We start from the raw sequence: 25,842 nt of genomic DNA, 5'->3' as shown, positions 1-25,842 counted from the left end.
GGGGCATCACCCACCTCCTCACGGTGGCCGGAGGCCATACCGCTGGCCGACACATCCACAGCTACATGCGCTCGTGTGTTATCCGCGCACTGGATTGCTCGTTTTGGGGTGCCGGTGGTCATCTCGTCAGACCGGGGGGGGGGGGGGGGCACAGTTCACCTCTGAGCTGTGGGCGGCCATGGCTCACCTGTTGGGCATGCGGCTGCACCTCACCACGGCCTATCACCTGCAGGCAAACGGCCTGGTGGAGAGGTTCCCCCGGCAGCTGAAGGCGCGACTCTCCGGCCCGGACTGGATGGACGCACTGCCGTGGGTCTGGCTGGGCATCCGGAGGACCTGTCCTCATCTTCGGCGGAGCTCGTGTACGGATCGCCGCTCACGGTGCCCGGGGATTTCGTGCCCTCGGCGCCGGGGCAGCAGGGACCGCCCTCGTCCGCCCTACAGCGCCTTCGCGAGTTGGCAAGCTCGCACCCGTGCCGACATCCCGCTACGGGGCATTCCGCCCGCACGGGCTATCGGCCCTCCGGGTTTGCCCCTATGCTTTCCAGCGCCGTGACGCCCACCGGGCGCCGCTCCAGAGGCCGTATTGGGGCCCGTACCGGGTGCTGGGGCACGGGCAGACAACCTTTGTGCTGGGCATGGGGGGTTCGTGTCGACTGACCGTGTAAAGCGGGCACATTTGGACATTGACCAGCCTGGGCTGGTTCCCCAGCCTCGGCCGCTCACTCTTCGCGGCTCCCTCAACCTGTGCCTCCGCCGGCCGACAACCGTACGGTGCATTTCCTGCCTCCTGTTCTGTGGGGGGGGGCTCCCAATGGTCGGGCCATATCACTATCGAACACCTCGGTACGGGAACGGACCAGTCCGGGAGTGGCCCTTAGCGACAGGGATAAAGGGCTGGGGGTTTAGGCGCGATCGTTCCCTTGCAGACCCGACTGGACAAGAGAACAACAGCTAATAAAGTCCCTTCCGAAACACCTGGCTCCTCGCCTTCATTTCGGGCTTATCGACGCGCCACAACTTCAAATATTTTCTGTACCTTCCCATTGCCAGCGTTCATCTTTATTCTTCTCACTCCATGTAATTTCTCGCTCCGTTCGTCCTTCCTATTTACACCTCGAATGTATCGCAAAATGCTCCAGTAACTCAGCAGGTCAGGCAGCATCTCAGGAGAGAGGGAATGGGTGACGTTTCGGGTCGACACCCCTCTTCAGACTGAAGAAGGGTCTCGACCCGAATGGTCACCCATTCCTTCTCTCCTGAGATGCTGCCTGACCTGCTGAGTTACTCCAGCATTTTTTGATACCTTCGATTTGTACCAGCATCTGCAGTTATTTTCCTATTTACACCTGGTCAGTCGGACCTATACCGCCCTCTCCCGGATAAAATCAGCGCCACTTCATTATACCACAGACGGGCATTAGAATCAGGGGGAGCCCGGAGCTCAGGTCCCGCCGCCCGCGGCCGCTGCCGAACCCACGGGAAGGGCGATTGTTTCAATCTTTATATTTTCACAAAAGTAATTTCTGTTCCGTTGCCGGACGCGGTTAACGCGTTAAAATGAATGGATCGACAGCTCTGATTTCTGTAGCAGTTTATTTCTCTCTTCCCACATTTACATTCCCCCTGGTTTTATTTCCGCGCTCACTGGGGGTTTTTACGACGCGGAATTTGGGGATTAAATGGGAGCCGTTCAGCGCCGACCTGTTGTCCACTGGGTTTCTTCCCCACAGCCCCTGAGCCTCGCTCCTGACGCCGGTCCCGGGACCTGACCCCCTTCACACACCCGGAGCGGACCCGGAGCAGATTCTCAGCCACTGGTGTCCAACCCACGTCCAGAAAAAAGGATAAAGTTTCTCCGTGAATTTATTCCCAGTGAAGGTGTGGAGATGGGACTTGGTGTCCGCGTCGTAAAATGAAACTGTCCCGGACTCGTAACTGAGATAAACTCCCACCCTCCCGGGGATGGGCCGGGCGGGGAGACGGGATGGAGGAGAGGTGCCTACGTTAACGTCATTACCATCTCGCCTGATGCTCCAGACTCCAGTCTCTGGGGTCAGGACGCCCGCACCCTTCCTGTCTACAGACTCTGCGGCGACTCCCAGACTCCAGCCCTGATTTGCCTCGATCCCCACCTCCCAGTAATATCTCCCCGATGTGAATCCTTCCGATCCCAGGACGCACATATTTTGCATAAACCTCTTCCTGGTGTCAGGGAGATTTCGCCAGCCACCGTCATATTGCATGCTCTTGCGATCATCAGACACTTGGAGATACCCATGCGCTGTTTCCACATCCAGCGTGACAGAGACTGGGGGGGAGAAACAGAGAATCAGAGAGTCCCCGGGGGTCGGGGGGAGACTCGCCTCGGGCACAAACGGTCGGCCAACTGAAAGATTGCGCAGGGCTTTAACGTCGAGTGGAGAAGAAAGCCCTTTTCCGACGTGGTGGAGTTGCATTTGTGCAGAGGTGAGAGAAGACGATGGGGACAGCGAGATGTGGTGACGCCCTCAGAGCAACAGAGCCCGGTTCTTGGTTCTTTGTTCCTCCGAAATATTCCAAACGGAATTTACACTGGAGGTGGCGGGGTATGGACTTAAGCAAGAAGGGCTTCTTGGAGAAGAAGTGCTGCCTTAAATTTAGTTGTGTCTCGTTGAGTAACTACAGTAGGGTGAAGACTATTCCATGCTTTAATTGTGCGAGGGAAGAATGAATTGCTATACTCATCTGTCTTGGTAACTGGTATCTCAAATTGAAGAAAGCCAATGGAATGTTGGCCTTCATAATGTTGGCATTCCCAATCTCGTTGTACCCCTGGGTACAATGACAATAAAGATATATTGTATTGTATTGTATTGTATAACAAGGGGAGTTAAGTATAGGAGCAAAGAGGTCCTCCTGCAGTTGTACAGGGCCCTCGTGAGACCGCACCTGGAGTACTGTGTGCAGGGAATTCCACAGATTCACAACTCTCTGACTGAAAAGGTTTTTCCTCATCTCCGTTCTAAATGACCTACCCCTTATTCTTAAACTGTGGCCCCTGGTTCTGGACTCCCCCAACATTGGGAACATGTTTCCTGCCTCTAATGTGTCCAACCCCTTAATAATATTAAACGTTTCGATAAGATTCCCTCTCATCCTTCTAAATTCCAGTGTATACAAGCCTAGTCGCTCCAGTCTTTCAACATATGACAGTCCCGCCATTCCGGGAATTAACCTAGTAAACCTACGCTGCACGCCCTCAATAGCAAGAACATCTATCCTCAAATTTGGAGACCAAAACTGCACACAGTACTACAGGTGCATGTCTCACTAGGGCCCTGTGCAACTGCAGAAGGACCTCTTTGCTCCTATACTCAACTCCTCTTGTTATGAAGGCCAACATTCCATTGGCTTTCTTCACTGCCTGCTGTACCTGCATGCTTCCTTTCAGTGACTGATGCACTAGGACACCCAGATATCGTTATACATCCCCTTTTCCTAACTCAGATTCCTATTAAGTCCTTCCCCCCTCATCTTAACCCGATGTCCTCTGGTTGCCGATTCACTCACTTTGTCTGTTGTTAGACATGTTTCAAAAATGCAGTCAATGCTGCCGCAATCTCTTCGCTTGCCTCGCCCAATATCCTGGATATGTTGCAACAGACATGGCGAAATACCACTTGGGCATCTTACAACTCAGCGGTATGAATATTAATCTCAATAACTTCAAGTAACCCTTGCGTAGGAAGGAACTGCAGATGCTGGTTTAAACCGACGATAGACAGAAAATATTGGATTAACTCAGTGAGACTGGCAGCCTCTATGGATAGAAGAAATGGGTGAGGATTCGGGTCAAGACCCTTCTTGAGACTGAAGTCAGGGGAGAAGGAGATACAGATATAAGGTTGTGTAAGGTGTGAAAACGAGACAAAGGGGGTGGAGATCAAGGAATATGTGGAATCAAAGCAAACAGAGACAAAATGTAATCGGAGACAGTCAGACTGGTTGGAGAACTGGGAAGGGGTAGGGATGGAGAGAGGGGGAAAGCAAGGGTTACTTGAATTTAGCGAAGTCAATATTCATACCGCTGGGGTATGAAATAGGATGTGCTGTTTCTCCAAACCCTCACTCTGACAGTGGAGGAGGCCCAGGACAGAAAGGTCAGAGTAGGAATGGGAGGGGGAGCTAAAGTGTTTAGCAACTGGGAGATCAGGTAGGCAGAAGCGGACTGAAGAAGGGTCTCGACCCGAAACGTCAGACATTCCTTCTGTCCAGTGATGCTGCCTGTCCCGCTGAGTTACTCCAGCATTGTGTGTATATCTTCGGTTTAAAGCAGCATCTGTAGTTCCTTCCTCCACATCAGTTCAGATATTGAACCTTTGTTACCACCGTACTCTATCCGTACTCTATTGCCTCGTCAGTCTAGGATAATCTCTCTCAGTGCAGTTGCGACATTTTCTATCATCAGTGGCACAGTTCTTTAACATCCCTCCCTATCACATCGGAAAGACCTGGATCCTGATTCGTTGAGCTATCTGTCCTTCACCTCTTATCAACCATGTCTTTGCAATGTCTTCAACATCAGAGATCCCTTTAGTAATCGTGACCATACATTCACCCGCTTCACTGCATTGAAATCAGTAGCTTTTAGCACATCAACCCCATTGTGTTCATGAAACCGGCCTTGCGTGTCCGTACTTTCAAATGCATTTGATCCACTCTCCACATTGTCCTCAATCGGGTATCAATGGAGAGAGGGTAACAGCTGTTGGACAAATGAAGTAATTCGTGTCTGAAGTGCCTCACCAGTCCGGTATTAAAGGTATCACAAAATGCTGGAGTAACTCAGCGGGTCAGGCAGCATCTCTGGAGAGAAGGAATGGGTGACGTTTCGGGTCGAGACCCTTCTTCAGACTAATGATTCCTTTCCCCTGCAACCGCAGGAGATGCAACACCTGTCTCTTTACCTCCCCCCTCAACTCCATCCAAGGACCCAAACAGTTTTTCCAGGTGAGACAGAGGTTCACCTGCACCTCCTCCAATCTCATCTATTGTATCCGCTGCTCTAGATGTCAACTTCTTTACATCGGCGAAACCAAACGCAGGCTCGGCAATCGTTTCGCTCAACACCTTCGCTCACTCCGCCATAACCAACCTGATCTCCTGGTGGCTGAGCGCTTCAACACCCCCTCCCACTCCCAGTCTGACCTTTCTGTCATGGGCCTCCTCCAGTGCCATAGTGAGGCCCACCGGAAATTGGAGGAACAGCACCTCATATTTCGCATGGGCAGCTTGCAGCCCAGCGGTATGAACATTGACTTCTCCAACTTTAGACAGTTCCTCTGTCCCTCTCTTCCCCTCCCCCTTCCCAGTTCTCCCTCCAACTTCCTGTCTCCACCTTTATCCTTCCTTTGTCCCGCCCCCCCTGACATCAGTCTGAAGAAGGGTCTTGACCCGAAACGTCACCCATTCCTTCTCTCCTGAGATGCTGCCTGATACGCTGAGTTACTCCTGCATTTTGTGAATAAATACCTTCGATTCCGGTAGTAAATAGACCCTTTACATATAACTGATACTTCAATATCTCCAATGGGTTTTTTTTTTAGGTTTTACCTCTTGTAATGCCATCGGGCACTTCCGTGAACACCGTGTTCAACAAAAATGGGTGATCGAACTTTTCAACGGCCAGGGCACCCTCTGCTACTGACAGCGTCAGGGCTTCATCACTCACACTGCATTAATTAAACAACTAGTTAGAAGACCAACGTCCAATGTTTCCTGAGTTATATTACAAAAACAACACAGCGAGCCTCACCTCCTCTTCCGAAGAGTTTCCTCCTGAAATACATAACAGAAAGACCAATTAATTTCCACATCATGACAGCAGGAAGTTCAGCCAAATTGTTACAATTTGCCAACAGATCCCGGCTTCCACTGCTGGTGTAGCTTCTCGACCCAGAACATCTACCAACCAATACCCCCACCTCTTTGTATTCACTGGAGTTTAGAAGAATGAGAGGGGATCTTATAGAAACATGTAAAATTATAAAAGGACTGGACAAGCTAGATGCAGGAAAAATGTTCCCAATGTTGGGTGAGTCCAGAACCAGTAAACCACAGTCTCAGAATAAAGGGGAGGCCATTTAATACTGAGGTGAGAAGAACTTTTTCACCCAGAGTTGTGAATTTGTGGAATTCTCTGCTTTTGCAGTTGCAGCTCCTGGACTGTGGAACAGCATCCCTCTCCCCATCAGAACTGTCCCCCTCCATCGACTCCTTTAAGTCCAGGCTCAAAACCTATTTCTACTCCCTAGCGTTTGAGGCCCTCTGGGGGGCGCTGTGAACTGTTTATGTATGTGCTGTTATCTTTGTGTGCCATTGTATGTTCGTTTCTTAGTACCTGAACTGATGTGCGGCACTTTGGTCAATGTGGGTTCTTTTTAAATGTGCTATACAAATAAAATTGAATTGACTTGACTTGACCGAGGGCAGTAGAAGCCAAATCACTGGATGGATTTAAGAGAGAGTTTGATAGAGCTCTGGGAGCTAGTGGAATCAAGGGATATGGGGAGAAGGCAGGCACGGGTTATTGATTGTGGACGATCAGCCATGATCACAATGAATGGCGGTGCTGGCTCGAAAGGCTGAATGGCCTCCTCCTGCACATATTTTCCATGTTTCTATGCTTGCAAAAGTTATTTCGCCAGCTTGTGAGGAGATATTACGTGAGTCTGCGTGAGAATTAGGCCCAGTTAACATGGAAAGATATTACTAGCTCAGTGTCATAACTGCTGATCCAGAGTAGAGTGCAGCTGTGCTTGTGTAAGGAAAGCAGTAACTATGGCCCTGGAACAAATGCACCATTTATTCAGAGACACAAGACATGGCGGATTTGGGAGCAGGCATGTACCGATGATGCTTCGGTACCGGAGCCTTCTTGTGTCTTGTGGAGTAGAGGGGGTAGAGCTGGAAAAGAGGGGCAAGGGGAAGGACTCAGGGCAAGTATTGGCAATTGACAGGTGGATTCGGCTGAGGAAGGACGTTGATGAGATGGGCGGAGATATCCACCGCCGATGGAGATAGGGACAAAGATGGCCTCAGGATTGGAATATGTTCAGGATGAAAGATGGTGAATGGAACAAAATGCTTGTCAAAATGTACCGTTGGAATCACTCCCATTCTTGACTGAAATGGCACAGAGGCTTAGGGTAGGTAATGACTGTGTCAAAGGAACATTGAAAATATGGTCAGAAGTACAAAAGAAATTAAAACTGTCGAATTCCATTCGTACGGCCACTAAAATAGTGATAAACCCAGATTTTTTACCTTCTACTATGGACTCAGGGTATAACAATTGGTCAAACAAGGGGTTAATATATATCGCACAAGTGTTTAATGGACAGATCACGAAGTCATTCGAACAACTTGCACAGGAATTTAATCTACCAGCTCATGACTTTTTATAAATTCCTACAACTACGACATTACCTTCAGAAACATAAGGAATGGGAGAATATTTGTAAAAAAACATCCTAATTAGAGGAACTGTTAAGTATAAGAAAATAACTGCAGATGCCGGTACAAATCGAAGGTATTTATTCACAAAATGCTGGAGTAACTCAGCAGGTCTGAAGAAGGGTCTCGACCCGAAACTTACTCTAAACCAAACTGAAAATGTAACCCCTTACCTTCAGAAACATCAAACTGTCCGTTAGGTTCAGCTGATCCTGTAGCTTCAAGCATTTCTCTGGCATAGAGTTTATCTCCTCTTGAATCGCTCGGAGATTCGTTTCCATTGGATTTAGAACGCTGTTCTCTTCTTCCAGAAGATCCTTGAGAAAGAGCAGCTCTTTCTCATTGAGAATCTGGCGCAGTTCAGCAAATACCGATGTGATGTAGGTCACCAGGTTCTGATACTGTTCCTGTCAAATGAAAGGTGAAGGTCAATATTATCGAGCCTGGAATCTAAGACAAATAGCACAAGATCAGTGAAGGGAAACTGGAAACCTTACCTGGACTCCAGAAATCTTCTCTTTCTGTTGCTGCTCCATTTCCTCCATCGCCGATTTATTTTTTGTGAGAGTTTCCAAAGATGTTTTAATCTTCTCCTGGGATTGAGGTTCAGATTCAGTGAGTAAAAGAATTAGACCAGACGGAACCAATGGACTGCAGACACGGAACTGTACATGAATATTTACAAAAAGACACAGACTGCTGGGGAACATGGCGCATCAGGAAGCGTATCGGTGGAGAGCCGTAGGTGACATTTTGGGTCAGAATCTTTCTTTGGACTGATTGGAGTAGGTGGGAAAGATGGGCCAGGAATACATCTGCCAGGTGATAGGTGGATACAAGTGAAGGGGGGGGGAGGGGAGGGGTAGGGGTTTGGCAGCAGGTTGGTCAAAGGCCATACATGAAAAGACAAAAATAAGGGAAGGAAGGAGTAAGGAAACAAGAGGTGCGAATTGTAAAGCCAGAGGAAAGAATATAGATGGGGAGGGGTTGGGGATGGGAAGGAGGAAATGGTTGCACTGCCAGGTGTGGCATCTCTATACTAAAACCCTCGCTTGTTTGTTTGTTTGTTCCTGAACTACAGCCAAAGCAGAACACGATAGCGCGACAATTTTAGGCCCATCTTACTCAACGTCGTCCCTTTGGTGCTAATGGAAGAAGTTTCATTGAAATCGGTGTTATATTTTTAAAGTTATTCACATTTTAAAGTTTAAATCTATCTCCGAGGGACGGAGGGCGGGTGGAGGGAGGGAGAAGGATGGAGGATAAGGGGGATGCAGTGGGGGAGGGGAAGGGGGGATGGAGGAGGGGAAGGGGGGAGGGAAAGGGGGGGACGGGAAGGGGGGAGGGGAAGGGGGAGGTGGACGGGGGAAGGGAAGGGAGGAGGGGGTGTGTAGGGGAGGGGGGATGCGAGGTGGGGGAGGGAGGGGGGAGGAGGGAGGGAGGGGGGAGATGAGAGGGGGAACGGGGCGAGGGATGGAGGAGAGGGTGCTGCACCAATGCAGGAGAGGTTTGGGCCCAGTAACTTGGTCTAGAACAAGGAGAAAAGGTAGGAAAATACAAATAATAAGAGTAATAAGATAAATAAAAAAGTTATAAGTAAGATTAATAGAGGAATGACTAATAGAGTAATAGTTGGGAATTAAAGTGTTGTGGGTGGTGTGGGTTTGTTATGTATGTATGTAGTTTGGTTACCTACAAACTGTAAATGTTAATGTTTATGCTGAAGGAATTACACGAGAAATTCCGAGCTTCACAAGCGGAATTTGAGGCGCTATTCCTTCAGTTTGCAATCAAGCAAAAACAGAAGCCCAGGGCAGAAAAGTCAGTGTAGGAATGCAAAGGAGAGTTGAACTGGTTAGCAACCGGTAGACCCATCGGGGCTTGGCAGGAGTACTCGCGGAAACAGTGGCTCAATCTACCCTCTCGCCTCGCCGGTGTAATGGAGGCCTCGCCGGGAACACGGGATGCAGTGGGTGAGGGTCACAGGTGGTGCACGAAAACCCCCCTCTCTCTCTCTCACTGTCAGGGGTCCCTTGATGGGTGTAAGACAGACAGAAAGCAAAGAGTGGGGATAAATGGGTCCCTTTCAGAATGGCAGGCAGTAACTGGTGGGGTACCGCAAGGCTCGGTGCTGGGACCGCAGCTATTTACAATATACATTAATGACTTGGATGAAGGGATTAAAAGTACCATTAGCAAATTTGCAGATGATACAAAGCTGGGTGGCAGTGTGAACTGTGAGGAAGATGCTATGAGGTTGCAGGGTGACTTGGACAGGTTGTGTGAGTGGGCGGATGCATGGCAGATGCAGTTTAATGTGAATAAGTGTGAGGTTATCCACTTTGGTGGTAAGAATAGGAAGGCAGAGTATTATCTGAATGGTGTCAAGTTAGGAACAGGGGACGTACAACGAGATCTGGGTGTCCTAGTGCATCAGTCACTGAAAGGAAGCAAGCAGGTACAGCAGGCAGTGAAGAAAGCCAATGGAATGTTTGCCTTCATAACAAGAGGAGTTGAGTATAGGAGCAAAGAGGTCCTTCTGCAGTTGTACAGGGCCCTAGTGAGACTGCACCTGTGTGCAGTTTTGGTCTCCAAATTTGAGGAAGGATATTCTTGCTATTGAGGGCGGCACGGTAGCGCAGCGGTAGAGTTGCTGCTTTACAGCGAATGCAGCGCCGGAGACTCAGGTTCGATCCTGACTACGGGTGCTGCACTATAAGGAGTTTGTACGTCCTCCCCGTGACCTGCGTGGGTTTTCTCCGAGATCTTCGGTTTCCTCCCACACTCCAAAGACGTACAGGTATGTAGGTTAATTGGCTGGGTAAATGTAAAAATTGTCCCTAGTGGGTGTAGGATAGTGTTAATGTACGTGGATCGCTGGGCGGCACGGACTTGGTGGGCCGAAAAGGCCTGTTTCCGGCTGTATATATATATGATATGATATATATATATATGAGGGCGTGCAGCGTAGGTTTACTAGGTTAATTCCCGGAATGGCGGGACTATCATATGTTGAAAGACTGGAGCGACTAGGCTTGTATACACCGGAATTTAGAAGGATGGGAGATCTTATCGAAACGTATAAGATTATTAAGGGGTTAGACACGTTAGAGGCAGGAAACATGTTCCCAATGTTGGGGGAGTCCAGAACAAGGGGCCACAGTTTAAGAATAAGGGGTAGGCCATTTAGAACTGAAATGAGGAAAAACTTTTTCAGTCAGAGAGTTGTGAATCTGTGGAATTCTCTGCCTCAGAAGGCAGTGGAGGCCAATTCTCTGAATGCATTCAAGAGAGAGCTGGATAGAGCTCTTAAGGATAGCGGAGTCAGGGGGGATGGGGAGAAGGCAGGAACGGGGTACAGATTGAGAATGATTAGCCATGATCACATTGAATGGCGGTGCTGGCTCGAAGGGCCGAATGGCCTCCTCCTGCACCTATTGTCTATTGTAAGGGAGAAGGTATAGCCACAGGTGTCTCGTGTCTAACTGTAGGTGGGGCGGGTACATGGGGAAGGGGTGGTTCGTGTGGGAAACTGAGTGCAAAACAGCAGTCGTCGAGGGTGCGGTCTCTGCGAAAGGCGGAAATGGAAAATCACCAGATGCTCTTTGTTTTTTTTACCTTGAAGATTTCCACTGCTTCTTTAATCGGCATGAAGAGGTGCTCTCTGTGTTCCCGCGCGTCTCGGCAGATCAGGCAGATTAGTTGTTTGTCTGTTTCGCAAAACAGCTTCAGTTCTTCCTGGTGTTCCTCGCAGTGAAGTTTACTTTGCTTGCTTTCCGTTTTCGGGCTGAGTGTTCGAGCTTTCTCGGTGATACTCACCAGGGCCCGATTCATCCTGAGGCTGCGGTCTGCAAACTCCTCTCTACACTCCGGGCAGGAGTTTCTCCCCTCCCTGTCCCAACTCTGCGTGATGCAGGAGCGGCAGAAGTTGTGCCCGCACTCCAGTGACACCGGATGGGTGAACAAATCCAGGCAGATGGGACAAACCACGTCCTCGGTCCAACACTCGGACTGAGCCATCGAAGCCATTTTCAATTCACACAACGTCCTGGTTCACGCCGAGCCCTGGAGTATCGCGAGTGTTCAAATGTGCGCTGGCAGCAAAGGCTGAACAATACTAATAAACAACACCAAGTCAAGTCAAGTTTATTTGTCACATACACATACAAGATGTGCAGTGACATGAAAGTGGCAACGCCTGCGGATTGTGCCATTTTTTTTTACAATTACGGCATAAAAATTAAAATTAATGCAGATTTTTAAAAATTCTTTGGAGATATAATAGTTAACAGTCCCGATGGCCTGTGGGAAGAAACTCCATCGCATCTGAAGAAGCCTGAAGAAGGGTCTCGACCCGAAACGTCACCCATTCCTTCTCTCCAGAGATCCTGCCTGACCCGTTGAGTTACTCCAGCATTTTGTGTCCACTAGCATCTCATAATTTATTCTTGGGATGTCAAGTGAACAATTACCACTGAGCAAGGAAATCACAAGTGGTCAAATTAATTTTGTGCATTCTCACATCAGAAGGATCACCAAGAACGGTTGGACTCAAAATCTAGAATCCCGGAGGTAATTAAACTATTTATGTAGCGTCTGCCTCGAGTCCGCCATCTTGCACCAAGTAAACCATTCTTCGTCAAGAGAACAGACGGGACATTTTCCATTCAGCGTCCACGTTTGACACTTCCTCTCAAAACCTCTCTCATCTGCAGCCGAACGAGACCAACTTGAAATCTCCGGACACAGAGACAAAGCTGATGGTCTCCAGGGAGAAGCGATTGGGGAACTCAATCACGGATTCATTGGGGAGCTTAATCTCAAAGACGTCTCCCTTGAACGTGATGCTCATTTTGAACTTCTCGCCCTTGCTGAAGGGGAAGTCGTGCTCTCGTTGCTCGGAGTCCCAGCCGTCAGCACACTTGGAGTTGCAGACGATCACGGTCCCGTCGTCCCCATCGTGGAAGCGGGGCTGGAAGTGGAGGCCGATGTGGTCAGCGTCACTCCCCAGATTCACCGTAAACCTGTCGGCTTCCTCTGAAATCTTCCCTTTAATCTTCAAGGTATTTCCCACTTTCATTTCAACATTGCGGATTTCAAGCGCCATCGCCCGCTGTCCTTGTCCCAGCGCTTGTATCTGTATCTGTCCTTGTATCCGCGTTGAATGCCGAATCTCTCTCTATCTCCCCCACTCAAGTTGCACTAGCTTCTCGTTTTCACTCAACAAACAGCTAATAATGGCCTGTTTCCTTTATAATCGTTACGTTTTTGCATATCTTTCATTCATTGTTCTTTATCTCTTGGTTGGTGCAGCGTGTGGGCGGGGCCCAGGAGCGGTTGGAGCAGCGTGTGGGCGGGGCCCAGGAGCGGTGGGAGCAGCGTGTGGGCGGGGCCCAGGAGCGGTGGGTGCAGCGTGTGGGCGGGGCCCAGGAGCGGTTGGTGCAGCGTGTGGGCGGGGCCCAGGAGCGGTTGGTGCAGCGTTGGTTTAAAAATGTTCCCTCACACTTCTTTAGGAAGCCGCTGATTGGTGGAAGCAGACTAGAAGAAGCAGCTGATTGGGCGTAACCCCAGGGTTGTATTTCTGCTTTTTGTTCGTACTTTTAGTTCAGGGTTCAGTGAGTTCAGGGTTCAGTGAGTTCAGGGTTCAGTGAGTTCAGGGTTCAGTGAGTTCAGGGTTCAGTGAGTTCAGGGTTCAGTGAGTTCAGGGTTCCGAGAGTTCAGGGTTCCGTGAGTTCAGTGAGTTCAGGGTTCAGTGAGTTCAGGGTTTAATGAGTTGAGGGTTCAGTGCTTTTTAGTAAAGGTACAGTTTAAAGCAAGGGTGTCAAACTCATTTTCACCCCGGGCCACATCAGCATTATGGTTGCCCTCAAAGGACCGGTTGTAACTGTAAGACTGTATAAATGTAACTAATCCTTAACATATTGTTAAATAACTGTCTGCATTTGATTATTATTTATTGAAATGAACAAATATTGTACATGCATTAACATAAATGTAAAAATATATGTAAGAACATTGACAAATTGGGCCCGTTCTTCGTAGGGTTTCCATTTCGACCTGGGGAAATCGCGTTTTTTCTTTAAAATATATTGTCTCTTAAAAAAATAAAAATGAATCTCAAAGGGGGGGGGGGGAGGTGGAGAGGGGAGGGTTGGGTGAGATGGGGAAAGGGGAGAGGGATCGTCTGACACCGTCCTGCCAGCGGCCATCTTCTTTCTCCTTCACAGTGGTGCCGTGCTCCTCCAGGGGAGGGGGAGCGCAATTAAACGCGGTACAGGGAAGGGGAGAGGGTGTGACCGAGGAGCCTTGGACCCAAAGCCTCTCCTGTATTGGTGTAGCATCCTCAACCCCCTACTCAATCCCCCTTATCCCTCCTCTACCTACCCCCCACATAGGAGATTAGTGGGCAAAATTAGGGCACATGGTATTGGGGGTAGGGTACTGACATGGATAGAAAATTGGTTGACAGACAGAAAGCAAAGAGTGGGGATAAATGGGTCCCTTTCGGAATGGCAGGCAGTGACCAGTGGGGTACCGCAAGGTTCGGTGCTGGGACCCCAGCTATTTACGATATACATTAATGACTTAGACGAAGGGATTAAAAGTACCATTAGCAAATTTGCAGATGATACTAAGTTGGGGGGTAGTGTGAATTGTGAGGAAGATGCAATAAGGCTGCAGGGTGACTTGGACAGGTTGTGTGAGTGGGCGAATACATGGCAGATGCAGTTTAATGTAGGTAAGTGTGAGGTTATTCACTTTGGAAGTAAGAATAGAAAGGCAGATTATTATCTGAATGGTGTCAAGTTAGGAGGAGGGGGAGTTCAACGAGATCTGGGTGTCCTAGTGCATCAGTCAATGAAAGGAAGCATGCAGGTTCAGCAGGCAGTGAAGAAAGCCAATGGAATGTTGGCCTTCGTAACAAGAGGAGTTGAGTATAGGAGCAAAGAGGTCCTTCTACAGTTGTACCGGGCCCTGGTGAGACCGCACCTGGAGTACTGTGTGCAGTTTTGGTCTCCAAATTTGAGGAAGGATATTCTTGCTATGGAGGGCGTGCAGCGTAGGTTCACTAGGTTAATTCCCGGAATGGCGGGACTGTCGTATGTTGAAAGGCTGGAGCGATTGGGCTTGTATACACTGGAATTTAGAAGGATGAGGGGGGATCTTATTGAAACATATAAGATAATTAGGGGATTGGACACATTAGAGGCAGATAACATGTTCCCAATGTTGGGGGAGTCCAGAACAAGGGGCCACAGTTTGAGAATAAGTGGTAGGCCATTTAGAACGGAGATGAGGAAGAACTTTTTCAGTCAGAGGGTGGTGAAGGTGTGGAATTCTCTGCCTCAGAAGGCAGTGGAGGCCAGTTCGTTGGATGCTTTCAAGAGAGAGCTGGATAGAGCTCTTAAGGATAGCGGAGTGAGGGGGTATGGGGAGAAGGCAGGAACGGGGTACTGATTGAGAGTGATCAGCCATGATCGCATTGAATGGCGGTGCTGGCTCGAAGGGCTGAATGGCCTACTCCTGCACCTATTGTCTATTGTCTATTGTCTATTGTCTCCCATTTTCCCTGACCCCCACTGTCCCACTTCTCCCCCACCCCACTCTCTCATCCCCCCATCAACACCCCCTCCTCCCCCCACCCCTGCTGTCCCCTTCCCCCCACCCCTCCTCCCCACCCGCACTCTTCTCTCCTCCCCACCCCACCCTCCTCCCCAGTAGCACTCTCCCTCCAACCCCCACTCGCACTCTCCCCCACCCCCCATTCCCCACCACCTCCCTTTCCACCTCTCTCTCCTCCCCCCACCCCCCCACTCTCTCCTCCCCCGCCCCACTCTCACTCTCCCCATCCCCCCTTTCCCCCACTCTCTCCTCCCCCCATCCCCCCTTTCCCCACTCTCCCCTCCCCCCACATTCTCTCCTCCCCAGCCCCACTCTCCACAGCCCCACTTTCTCCTCCACCCCTCCTCCCCCACTCTCTCCTCCCCTCACCCCCCTCCCACCCCTCCCCTCCACCCACTCGCCCCACCTGCATTCTCACCGTCCCCCTCTCCCCCACCCCCACTGTCCCCCATCACGCTATTCTCTTCCCCCACCACCACCCCCTTCCCCCCGCACTCCCTCTCTCCTCCCCCCACCCTCCCCCTCCTTTCACTCACTGTCCCCTTCCCCATCATCCACGTTTCCCTCCCTCCCCCACTCCCTCCCCCCACTCTCCCCTCTTCCCTGACCCTCAGTCCCCCTTCCCTCCCACCCCTACTCTCTCTTCCCCCCACCACCACCACCCCTCCCCCCACCACCACCCCCCTCTCCCCACACCCCCTCTCCTCCCCACCCCTCCCACCTCCTCCACCACCTCCTCCCCCTTTCACTCTCACTGTCCCCTTCCCCCCCACCCACCTTCTCCCTCTTTGCTTCCCCCCACTCTTCCCTGACCCCCACTATCCCCCTTCCCCCACCCTCACTCTCTCTTCCCCCCACCCTCCCCCCAACTCTCCCCTCTTCCCTGACCCCCACTGTTCCCCTTCCCCCCACCCCCACTCTCTCTTCCCCCAACCACCCCCGCTGTCCCCCTCCCCAGTCCCACTCTCCCTCTACTCTCTCCTCACCCACTCTCCCCCCCTTTCCCCACCACCCCTTTCCCCCACTCTCTTCTCCCCCCACCCCCCCCCATTCTCTCCTCCACCCCCCCCTCCTACCCCCCGCCCCCTCGCCCCCCCCCCTCCTACCGCCCCCCGCGTCCCCTCCCCTCCGTGGAGCCGTTGGCGGTGAAAGGCACTTACCGAACGTGCAGGGAGGAGGAGGGAGCCCCGGACTACTCGAGTCGGGGGGCGGAGGTGGGACTACTCGAGTCGGGCGGTGGAGGTGGGACTACTCGGGGCGGACGGCCGCGGGTCTGGGAGAGTGGGGAGTGGAGAGAAGTGAGAGGAGAGAGGAGAGAGGCGCGGCGGGGGATGCGCACAAGATGGCGGAGCATGAGGAGGCCGCCATCTTTCTGAGGTCGCGACGGGGCCGTCGGTGGCAGCGACCGCTGAAGGAGGAGGAGAAGAAGCTGCCCGGTCCCGCTGGGTCCGGGCGGGAGGGGGGACTCCAGGACGCCGTGCCCGTGGATTGAAGGGACGGAAGGGAAGGATGAGGACCATCAGTGCGACCATCTCCCTCCTGCTCGGGAGTGTCCCCCAGATGAGGTAGAGTGAGGAGAGGCCGTGCCGTCAGACGCACAGCACTTTGAAAAATGTGTTTAGTAATGAGAGTTTGAAAGTTAAAAATGTCTGTAACTTAAAAGATATTCGACCAATGACAATTAAGCTCCCGCGGGCCACATAAAATGACGTGGCGGGCCGCATTCGGCCCGCGGGCCTTGTGTTTGACACATGTGCTGTAAACAAACACAATACAGAAATATATTATGTTAATCTTCAACATTCATTTGACAGGAAGAGTCACACAGCCTTCAGTCCCATGTCACATCCCAGTTTGCTAAACTGCACCAGATTATCACTGAGAAAGAAAAGGACTTCCTCAAAGATATCCGAGAAGATGAGGAGCGGATTTCTAAATCTAATGGAGAAAAATCTTCGGGAGATTCAAGAGAATTTAAATTCTAATCAGGAGGAACTCCTGCGTTTACAGGAACGGATGGAACAAAAAGACAGCGTGAAATTTCTAATTTCGAAGGTGCCCTTCGAGCGAGCACCGCCATTCAATGCGATCATGGCTCATCACTCTCAATCAGTACCCCGTTCCTGCCTTCTCCCCATACCCCCTCACTCCGCTATACTTAAGAGCTCTATCCAGCTCTCTCTTGAAAGCATCCAACGAACTGACCTCCACTGCCTTCTGAGGCAGAGAATTCCACACCTTCACCACTCTCTGACTGAAAAAGTTCTTCCTCATCTCCGTTCTAAATGGCCTACCCCTTATTCTTAAACTGTGGCCCCTTGTTCTGGACTCCCCCAACATTGGGAACATGTTTCCTGCCTCTAATGTGTCCAATCCCCTAATTATCTTATATGTTTCAATAAGATCCCCCCTTATCCTTCTAAATTCCAGTGTATACAAGCCCAATCGCTCCAGCCTTTCAACATACGACAGTCCCGCCATTCCGGGAATTAACCTAGTGAACCTATGCTGCATGCCCTCCATAGCAAGAATATCCTTCCTCAAATTTGGAGACCAAAACTGCACACAGTACTCCAGGTGCGGTCTCACCAGGGACGGTACAACTGTAGAAGGACCTCTTTGCTCCTATACTCAACTACTCTTGTTACGAAGGCCAACATTCCATTGGCTTTCTTCACTGCCTGCTGTACCTGCATGCTTCCTTTCATTGACTGATGCACTAGGACACCCAGATCTCGTTGAACTCCCCCTCCTCCTAACTTGACACCATTCAGATAATAATCTGCCTTTCTATTCTTACTTCCAAAGTGAATAACCTCACACTTATCTACATTAAACTGCATCTGCCATGTATCCGCCCACTCACACAACCTGTCCAAGTCACCCTGCAGCCTTATTGCATCTTCCTCACAATTCACACTACCCCCCAGCTTAGTATCATCTGCAAATTTGCTAATGGTACTTTTAATCCCTTCGTCTAAGTCATTAATGTATATCGTAAATAGCTGGGGTCCCAGCACCGAACCTTGCGGTATCCCACTGGTCACTGCCTGCCATTCCGAAAGGGACCCATTTATCCCCACTCTTTGCTTTCTGTCTGTCAACCAATTTTCTATCCATGTCAGTACCCTACCCCCAATACCATGTGCCCTAATTTTGCCCACTAATCTATGTGGGACCTTGTCGAAGGCTTTCTGAAAGTCGAGGTACACCACATCCACTGACTCTGTTCTGTCAATTTTCCTAGTTACATCCTCAAAAAATTCCAGTAGATTTGTAAAGCATGATTTGCCCTTCGTAAATCCATGCTGACTCGGAATGATCCTGTTACTGCTATTTAAATGCTCAGCAATTTTGTCTTTTATAATTGATTCCAGCATCTTCCCCACCACTGATGTCAGATTAACTGGTCTATAATTACCCGTTTTCTCTCTCCCTCCTTTCTTAAAAAGTGGGATAACATTTGCTATCCTCCAATCCACAGGAACTGATCCTGAATCTATAGAACATTGAAAAATGATCTCCAATGCTTCCACTATTTCTAGAGCCACCTCCGTAAGTACCCTGGGATGTAGACCATCAGGCCCTGGGGATTTATCAGCCTTCAGTCCCATGAGTCTACCCAAAACCATTTCCTGCTTAATGTGGATACAAGCTAGATAGCTAGATAGATAGAGCTAGATAGAACTCTGAAGGATAGCCAGATCTCGTTGTACTTCCCCTTTTAAAATTTTAATTTTAACTTCGTGTTTTTCGTGTACCTTGTTGTTTGTCGTGACCAATTGGCAGACCAATTTTCCTCCGGGGATAAATACAGATTTATCGTATGGTATCACTATTGGTGATTGTGCAGTTACCATCTCCTTCTTCAATTGTTCCCAGGCTCACCATTGCCACCTTCTTCCTGCCAACATAAAACCCCATTCGTTTTATTCACATTCCCATGGGTTGCACCCGTCCGGCGATCCGAAACTTACCGATAAGTGAAAAAGGCTTGGATAGAGTGGACGTGGAGAGGATGTTCCCACTCGTGGGAATCTAAGACCAGAGGTCACAGCCCCAGATTTAAAGGATGTTCCTTTAGGCAATTGAGGAGGAATATCTTGAGTCAGAGGGTGGTGAATCTGTGGATTTCTTTGCCACAGAGTGCTGTGGAGGCCAAATCAATGGCTATTTTTAAGGCAGAGATGGACAGATTCTTAATTCGTACGGGTGTCAAGGGTTACGGGGAGAAGGCAGGAGAATGGGGTTAGGAGGGGGAGATAGATCAGCCATGATTGAATGGCGGAGTAGACTTGAAGGGCTGAATGGCTTAATCCTGCTCCTATCACCTATGATTCTCTCCACATCTAATAAGATTTATCAGCCTTCAGTCCCATCAGTCTACCCAAAACCATTTCCTGCCTAATGTGGATTTCCTTCAGTTCCTCCATCACCCTAGGTTCTCCGGCCCCTAGAACATTTGGGAGATTGTGTGTATCTTCCTCAGTGAAGACAGATCCAAAGTAACGGTTTAACTCGTCTGCCATTTCTTTGTTCCCCATAATAAATTCCCCTGCTTCTGTCTTCAAGGGACCCACATTTGCCTTGACTATTTTTTTCCTCTTCACGTACCTAAAAAAACTTTTGCTATCCTCCTTTATATTATTGGCTAGTTTCCCCTCGTACCTCATCTTTTCTCCCCGTATTGCCTTTTTAGTTAACTTTTGTTGCTGTTTAAAAGAGTCCCAATCCTCTGTCTTCCCACTCTTCTTTGCTATGTTATACTTCCTCTCCTTAATTTTTATGCTGTCCCTGACTTCCCTCGTCAGCCACAGGTGTCTCTTACTCCCCTTAGAGTCTTTCCACCTCTTTGGAATAAATTGATCCTGCAACCTCTGCATTATTCCCAGGAATACCTGCCATTGCTGTTCTACCGTCTTCCCTGCTTGGGCCTCCTTCCAGTCAATTTTGGCCAGCTCCTGCCTCATGCCTCTGTAATCCTCTTTGCTATACTGTAATACCGACACTTCCGATTTTCCCATCTGCCTTTCCATTTGCAGAGTAAAACTTATCATGTTGTGATCACTGCCTCCTAATGGCTCCTTTACCTCTAGTCCCCTTATCAGATCAGGATCATTACACAACACTAAATCCAGAATCGCCTTCTCCCTGGTAGGCTCCAGTACAAGCTGTTCTAAGAATCCATCTCGAAGGCACTCTACAAACTCTCTTTCCTGGGGTCCATTTCCAACCTGATTTTCCCAGTCTACCTGCATGTTGAAATCTCCCATAACCACCGTAGCATTACATTTTTGACACGCCAATTTTATCTCCTGATTCAACTTGCACCCTATGTCGAGGCTACTGTTTGGGGGCCTATAGATAACTCCCATTAGGGTCTTTTTACCCTTACAATTTCTCATTTCTATCCATACTGATTCAACATCTCCTGATTCTATGTCACCCCTTGCAAGGGAATGAATATCATTCCTTACCATCAGAGCAACCCCACCCCCTCTGCCCACCTGTCTGTCTTTTCTATACGTTGTGTACCCCTGAATATTCAGTTCCCAGCCCTGGTCCTCTTGTAGCCATGTCTCAGTGATCCCTACAACATCATACTTGCCCATGACCAACTGAGCCTCAAGCTCATCCACTTTATTTTTTATACTACGCGCATTTAAGTACAACACTTTAACTTCTGTATTTACCTCCCCTCTCACATCGGTCACAATTGGCCCTGCCCTTAATTTCTTTTCCCCTCTAGAACTCCTGTTCCCATTCTTCTGAGAGTCTTTTGCAATATCTCCTGTATTCCCTTTTACCTCATCTTCATATTCACAATTTGTTAACCCCTCCCCCCCCACTACTTAGTTTAAAGCCACAGGTGTCACACTAGCAAACCTGCCTGCCAGAATGTTTGTCCCCCTGCTGTTAAGATGTAACCCGTCCCTTTTGTACAAGTCACCCCTAGCCCAGAAGAGATCCCAGTGGTCCAGAAATCTAAATCCCTGCTCTCTGCACCAGCCCCACAGCCATAAATTCATACCCTCTATCTCTCTGTTCCTGGCCTCACCAGCACGAGGTACCGGTAGCAGTCCAGAGATAACCACCTTCGACGTCCTACTTCTGTGTTTTTCCCAACTCTCTAAACTCCCGCTGTAGCACCTCTTTCCTCTTCCGCCCGACGTCATTCGTGCCCACGTGCACAACGACTTCAGGTTGATCGCCTTCCCTCACTAGGATTTTCTGAAGCCGGTCCGTGATGTGTTGAACCCTGGCACCAGGGAGGCAACAGACCATCCTCAAATCCGAGAAGATGAGGAGCGGATTCTGAATCTAATGGAGAAAAATCTTCGGGAGATTCAAGAGAATTTAAATTCTAGTCAGGAGGAACTCCTACGTTTACAGGAACGGATGGAACAAAAAGACAGCGTGAAATTTCTAATTTCGAAGGTGCCCTTCCAGCGAGCACCGCAATTCAATGTGATCATGGCTGATCATTCTCTATCAGTACCCCGTTCCTGCCTTCTCCACATACCCCCTGACTCCGCTATCCTTAAGAGCTCTATCTAGCTCTCTCTTGAATCCATTCAGAGAATTGGCCTCCACTGTCTTCTGAGGCTGAGAATTCCACAGATTCACAACTCTCTGAATGAAAAAGTTTTTCCTCATCTCTGTTCTAAATGGCCTACACCTTATTCTTAAACTGTGGCCCCTTGTTCTGGAATCCCCCAACATTGGGAACATGTTTCCTGCCCCTAACGTTTCCAACCCCTTAATAACCTTATACGTTTCGATAAGATCTCCTTTCATCCTTCTAAATTCCAATGTATACAATCCGAGTCGCTCCAGTCTTTCAACATATGACGGTCCCACCATTCCGGGAATTAACCTAGTAAACCTACGCTGCACGTCCTCAATAGCAAGAATATCATTCCTCAAATTTGGAGACCAAAACTGCACACAGTACTCCAGTTGCGGTCTCACTAGAGCCCTGTACAACTGCAGAAGGGCCTCTTTTCTCCTATAGTCAACTACTCTTGTTATGAAGGCCAACATTCCATTGGCTTTCTTCACTGCCTGCTCTTCCTGCATGCTTCCTTTCAGTGACTGATGCACTAGGACACACAGATCTCGTTGTACGTCCCCTGTTCCTAACTTGACACCATTCAGATAATACTCTGCCTTCCTATTCTTACCACGAAAGTGGATAACCTCACACTTATCCACATTAAACTGCATCTGCCATGCATCCGCCCACTCACGCAACCTGTCCAAGGCAACCTGCAACCTCATAGCATCTTCCTCACATTTCACACTGCCACCCATCTCCCGGTGACTCAGCACTTCAACTCCCCCTCCATTCCCAATCTGTCCTTTCTGTCCTGGGCCTCCTCCATGGTCAGAGTGAAGGAACACAAAATTGGAGGAACAGCACCTCATATTTCGCGTGGGTAGTTTACACCCCAGCGGTATCAACATTGACTTCTCTAACATCAAATAGCCCTTGCTTTCCCTCCCTATCCCCTCCTCCTCCCCAGTTCTCCCACCAGTCTTTCTGTCTCCGACTACATTCCATCTCTGTCCCACCCACTCCCCTGGCATCAGTCTGAAGAAGGGTCTCGACTCGAAACGTCACCCATTCCTTCTCTCCAGAGATGCTGCCTGGCCCGCTGAGTTACTCCAGCAGTTTGTATCGACCAGTGAATTTATTCATTCGACGAGTCCACAGACATACAGCACACACTCTCACCAACACACACCTTACGTGTGGGGACACGCCATGACTTACACAACCATCCATGAACACACTCACCAACGCAGGATACATGCACCCACTGATATTTAATACGGCCATTACATTAACTCAGTCTGAAGCACACACGTACCCAGCCGCAACTTCGCCATCCTCGTCTCCCATTTCGCTCTCCCCGTCCGCGACAACCAAAACATTTCACTTCCACTTCCCGGAAGAAAATGAGCGGAAATGCATTTCTCTTTTCCATCTCGCGCAATTGTGGAAAATCCCCCGCGGGAAACTTTCATTGTCCGCCCGCCTGTGCCCGTCTGAGACAGAGAATTCCACAGATTTACAACTCTCTGAATGAAAAAGTTTTTCCTCATCTCCGTTCTAAATGGCCTACCCCTTATTCTTAAACTGTGGCCCCTGGTTCTGGACTCCCCCAACATTGGGAACAAGTTTCCTGTCTCTAACATGTCCATCCCCTTAATAATCTCACATGCTTCGATAAGATCTCCTCTCATCCTTCTAAATTCCAGTGTATACAAGCATTGTCGCTCCAGTCTTTCAACATACGACAGTCCCACCATTCCGGGAATTAACCTAGTAAACCAACGCTGCACGCTCTCAACAACAATAATATCCTTCCTCAAATTTGGAGACCAAAACTGCACACAGTACTCCAGGTGCGGTCTCACTAGGGTCCTGTACAACTGCAGAAGGACCTCTTTGCTCCTATACTCATGAGACGAAGTGATGTTCCTCGAGAACGCATGGAAACGTTCATTGTCCGTGGGATTCGGAGAGTTCTCGGAGTTTAACTTCACGAAGTAAAAACATGGAACCGCAACATGCTGGAGTAACTCAGCGGCCAGGTAGCGTCCCTGAAGAACATGGATAGGCGAGGTTTCGGGACGGGATCCTTCTTGGGATAAAACATGGGTAGATGACGTTTCGGGTGCGGGTCCATTTTCAGACCGAAGAAGGGTCCCAACCCGAAACATCACCGATACGTTTTCCAGAGATGGTGCCTGACCCGCCGAGTTACTCCAGCACGTTGTGTAATTCTGTGAATCTGTGTGGCTTCTCGTCAAGCTCTCAAACACCCGTTTAAACTAATCCCAGTTTAGCTCGCCCCGTGTTCCGCTAAATCCCTTCAATCGTTACCTATGTTCTGCTTTACACCGTCCCAGGTCCATATCTTTGGTATATTCACTTTCAAGAACGAACGGCCGCTCACTCCTGTGAGATTAGTTGGAGGTTTGCTCGGACAACTACACAATGAACCCTTGCAGTTTAATGTGGAGAAATGTGAGCTTATCCACTTTGGTGATAATAATAGAAAGGCAGATTATTATCTGAATGGTGTCAAGTTAGGAAAAGGGGACGTACAATGAGATCTGGGTGTCCGAGTGCATCAGGCACTGAAAGGAAGCATGCAGGTACAGCAGGCAGTGAAGAAAGCCAATGGCATGTTGGCCATCATAACAAGGGGAGTTGAGTATAGGAGCAAAGAGGTCCTTCTGCAGTTGTTCATTGCCCTAGTGAGAACGCACCTGGAGTGCTGTGTGCAGTTTTGGTCTCCAAATTTGAGGAGGGATATTGTTGCTATTGAGGGCGTGCAGCTTAGGTTCACTAGGTTAATTCCCGGAATTCTGGGACTGTCGTATGTTGAAAGACAGGAGCGAATTGACTTGTATACACTGGAATTTAGAAGGATGAGAGGGGATCTTATTGAAATATATGTTTATTAAGGGATTGGACACGTTGGAGGCAGGAAACATGTTCCCAATGTTGGGGGAGTCCAGAACCAGGTGCCATAGTTTAAGAATAAGGGGTAGGCCATTGACAACGGAGATGAGGAAAAACGTTTTCACTCAGAGAGTTGTAAATCTGTGGAAGTCTCTGCCTCAGAAGGCAGTGGAGGCCAATTCTCTGGATGCTTTCAAGAGAGAGCTAGATAGAGCTCTTAATGATAGCGGAGTGGGGGGGTATGGGGAAAAGGCAGGAACGGGGTAGTGTTTGAGAATGATCAGCCATGATCACATTGAATGTTGTTTGACTTCATACACTTCACTTCCAATTTCCATCCTGCCCTTAAATATACGTGGACTATCTCTGTTATCTCCCTCCCGTTTCTGGACCTCACCATCTCCATCACAGGAGACAGACTGGTGCCTGACATCTACTATAAACCCACTGACTCGCACAGCTATCTGGACTACACTTCTTCCCACCCGGTCTCCTGCAAAAAGTCTATCCCCTACTCCCAATTCCTCCGTCTACGCCGCATCTGCGCCCGGGATGTGGTGTTTCACACTAGGGCATCAGAGATGTCCTAATTCTTCAGGAAACGGGGCTTCCCCTCTTCCATTATAGATGAGGCTCTCACTAGGGTGTCTTCTACATCCCGCAGCTCCACTCTTGCTCCCCCTCCCCCAAACCGTAACAAGGACAGAATCCCCCTCGTTCTCACCTTCCACCCCACCAGCCAGCGGATCCAACAAATCGTCCGCCAACATTTCCGTCACCTACAACGGGACCCCACCACTGGCCATATCTTCCCATCCCCTCCCCTTTCTGCGTTCCGCAGAGACCGTTCCCTCCTTGTCCCTTGTCCACTCGTCCCTTTATACACAAACCACCCCATCCCCGGGCACTTTCCCCTCAACCGCAGGAGATGCAACACCTGTCCCTTTACCTTCCCCCTCAACTCCATGCAAGGACCCAAACAGTCTTTCCAGGTGAGACAGAGGTTCACCTGCACCTCCTCCAACCTCATCTATTGCATCCTGCTGCTCCAGATGTCAACTTATTTACATCGGCGAAACCAAACGTAGGCTCGGCGATCACTTCGCTCAAAACCTGCGCTCAGTCCGCATTAGACAATCTGATCTCCCGGTGGCTGAGCACTTCAACTTCCCCTCCCATTCCGAGTCTGACCTTTCTGTCATGGGCCTCCTCCAGTGCCGTAGTGAGTCCCACCGGGAATTGGA

At 49.5% G+C, this 25,842-nt stretch overlaps 2 protein-coding genes across 2 annotated transcripts; both read right to left on the bottom strand.

Annotated features, from left to right (window-relative positions):
• Window positions 1-1,592: 1,592 nt before the first annotated feature.
• On the bottom strand, window positions 1,593-11,673 carry LOC144603078 (zinc-binding protein A33-like). Its single transcript, XM_078416212.1, has 6 exons — window positions 11,116-11,673; window positions 7,995-8,090; window positions 7,671-7,904; window positions 5,798-5,820; window positions 5,596-5,714; window positions 1,593-2,311 (listed from the first exon to the last, which is right to left on the bottom strand). The coding sequence occupies exons 1-6, from the start codon at window positions 11,524-11,526 to the stop codon at window positions 1,779-1,781; spliced, it is 1,416 nt and encodes a 471-aa protein (XP_078272338.1). The 5' UTR covers window positions 11,527-11,673; the 3' UTR covers window positions 1,593-1,778.
• A 444-nt stretch (window positions 11,674-12,117) lies between these two features.
• LOC144603082 (galectin-2-like) lies at window positions 12,118-12,683 on the bottom strand. Its single transcript, XM_078416216.1, has one exon. The coding sequence runs from the start codon at window positions 12,602-12,604 to the stop codon at window positions 12,203-12,205; it is 402 nt and encodes a 133-aa protein (XP_078272342.1). The 5' UTR covers window positions 12,605-12,683; the 3' UTR covers window positions 12,118-12,202.
• Window positions 12,684-25,842: the final 13,159 nt, after the last annotated feature.

This window comes from Rhinoraja longicauda, chromosome 19 (genome assembly GCF_053455715.1).
Source record: "Rhinoraja longicauda isolate Sanriku21f chromosome 19, sRhiLon1.1, whole genome shotgun sequence".
NCBI classification, from domain to species: domain Eukaryota; kingdom Metazoa; phylum Chordata; class Chondrichthyes; order Rajiformes; family Arhynchobatidae; genus Rhinoraja; species Rhinoraja longicauda.
Note: the sequence above shows the minus strand (reverse complement) of the source record. Positions and strands in the feature narration are given on the sequence as shown.

Coding starts and splice junctions, on each gene's coding strand:
- LOC144603078 (XM_078416212.1), bottom strand. CDS start 11,526: ATGGCTTCGATGGCTCAGTCCGAGTGTTGGACCGAGGACGTGGTTTGT. Junction 8,091..11,115: donor AAGCAGTGGAAATCTTCAAG/GTAAAAAAAACA, acceptor CCTCAATCCCAG/GAGAAGATTAAAACATCTTT. Junction 5,715..5,797: donor GAAACTCTTCGGAAGAGGAG/GTGAGGCTCGCT, acceptor TAATTAATGCAG/TGTGAGTGATGAAGCCCTGA.
- LOC144603082 (XM_078416216.1), bottom strand. CDS start 12,604: ATGGCGCTTGAAATCCGCAATGTTGAAATGAAAGTGGGAAATACCTTG.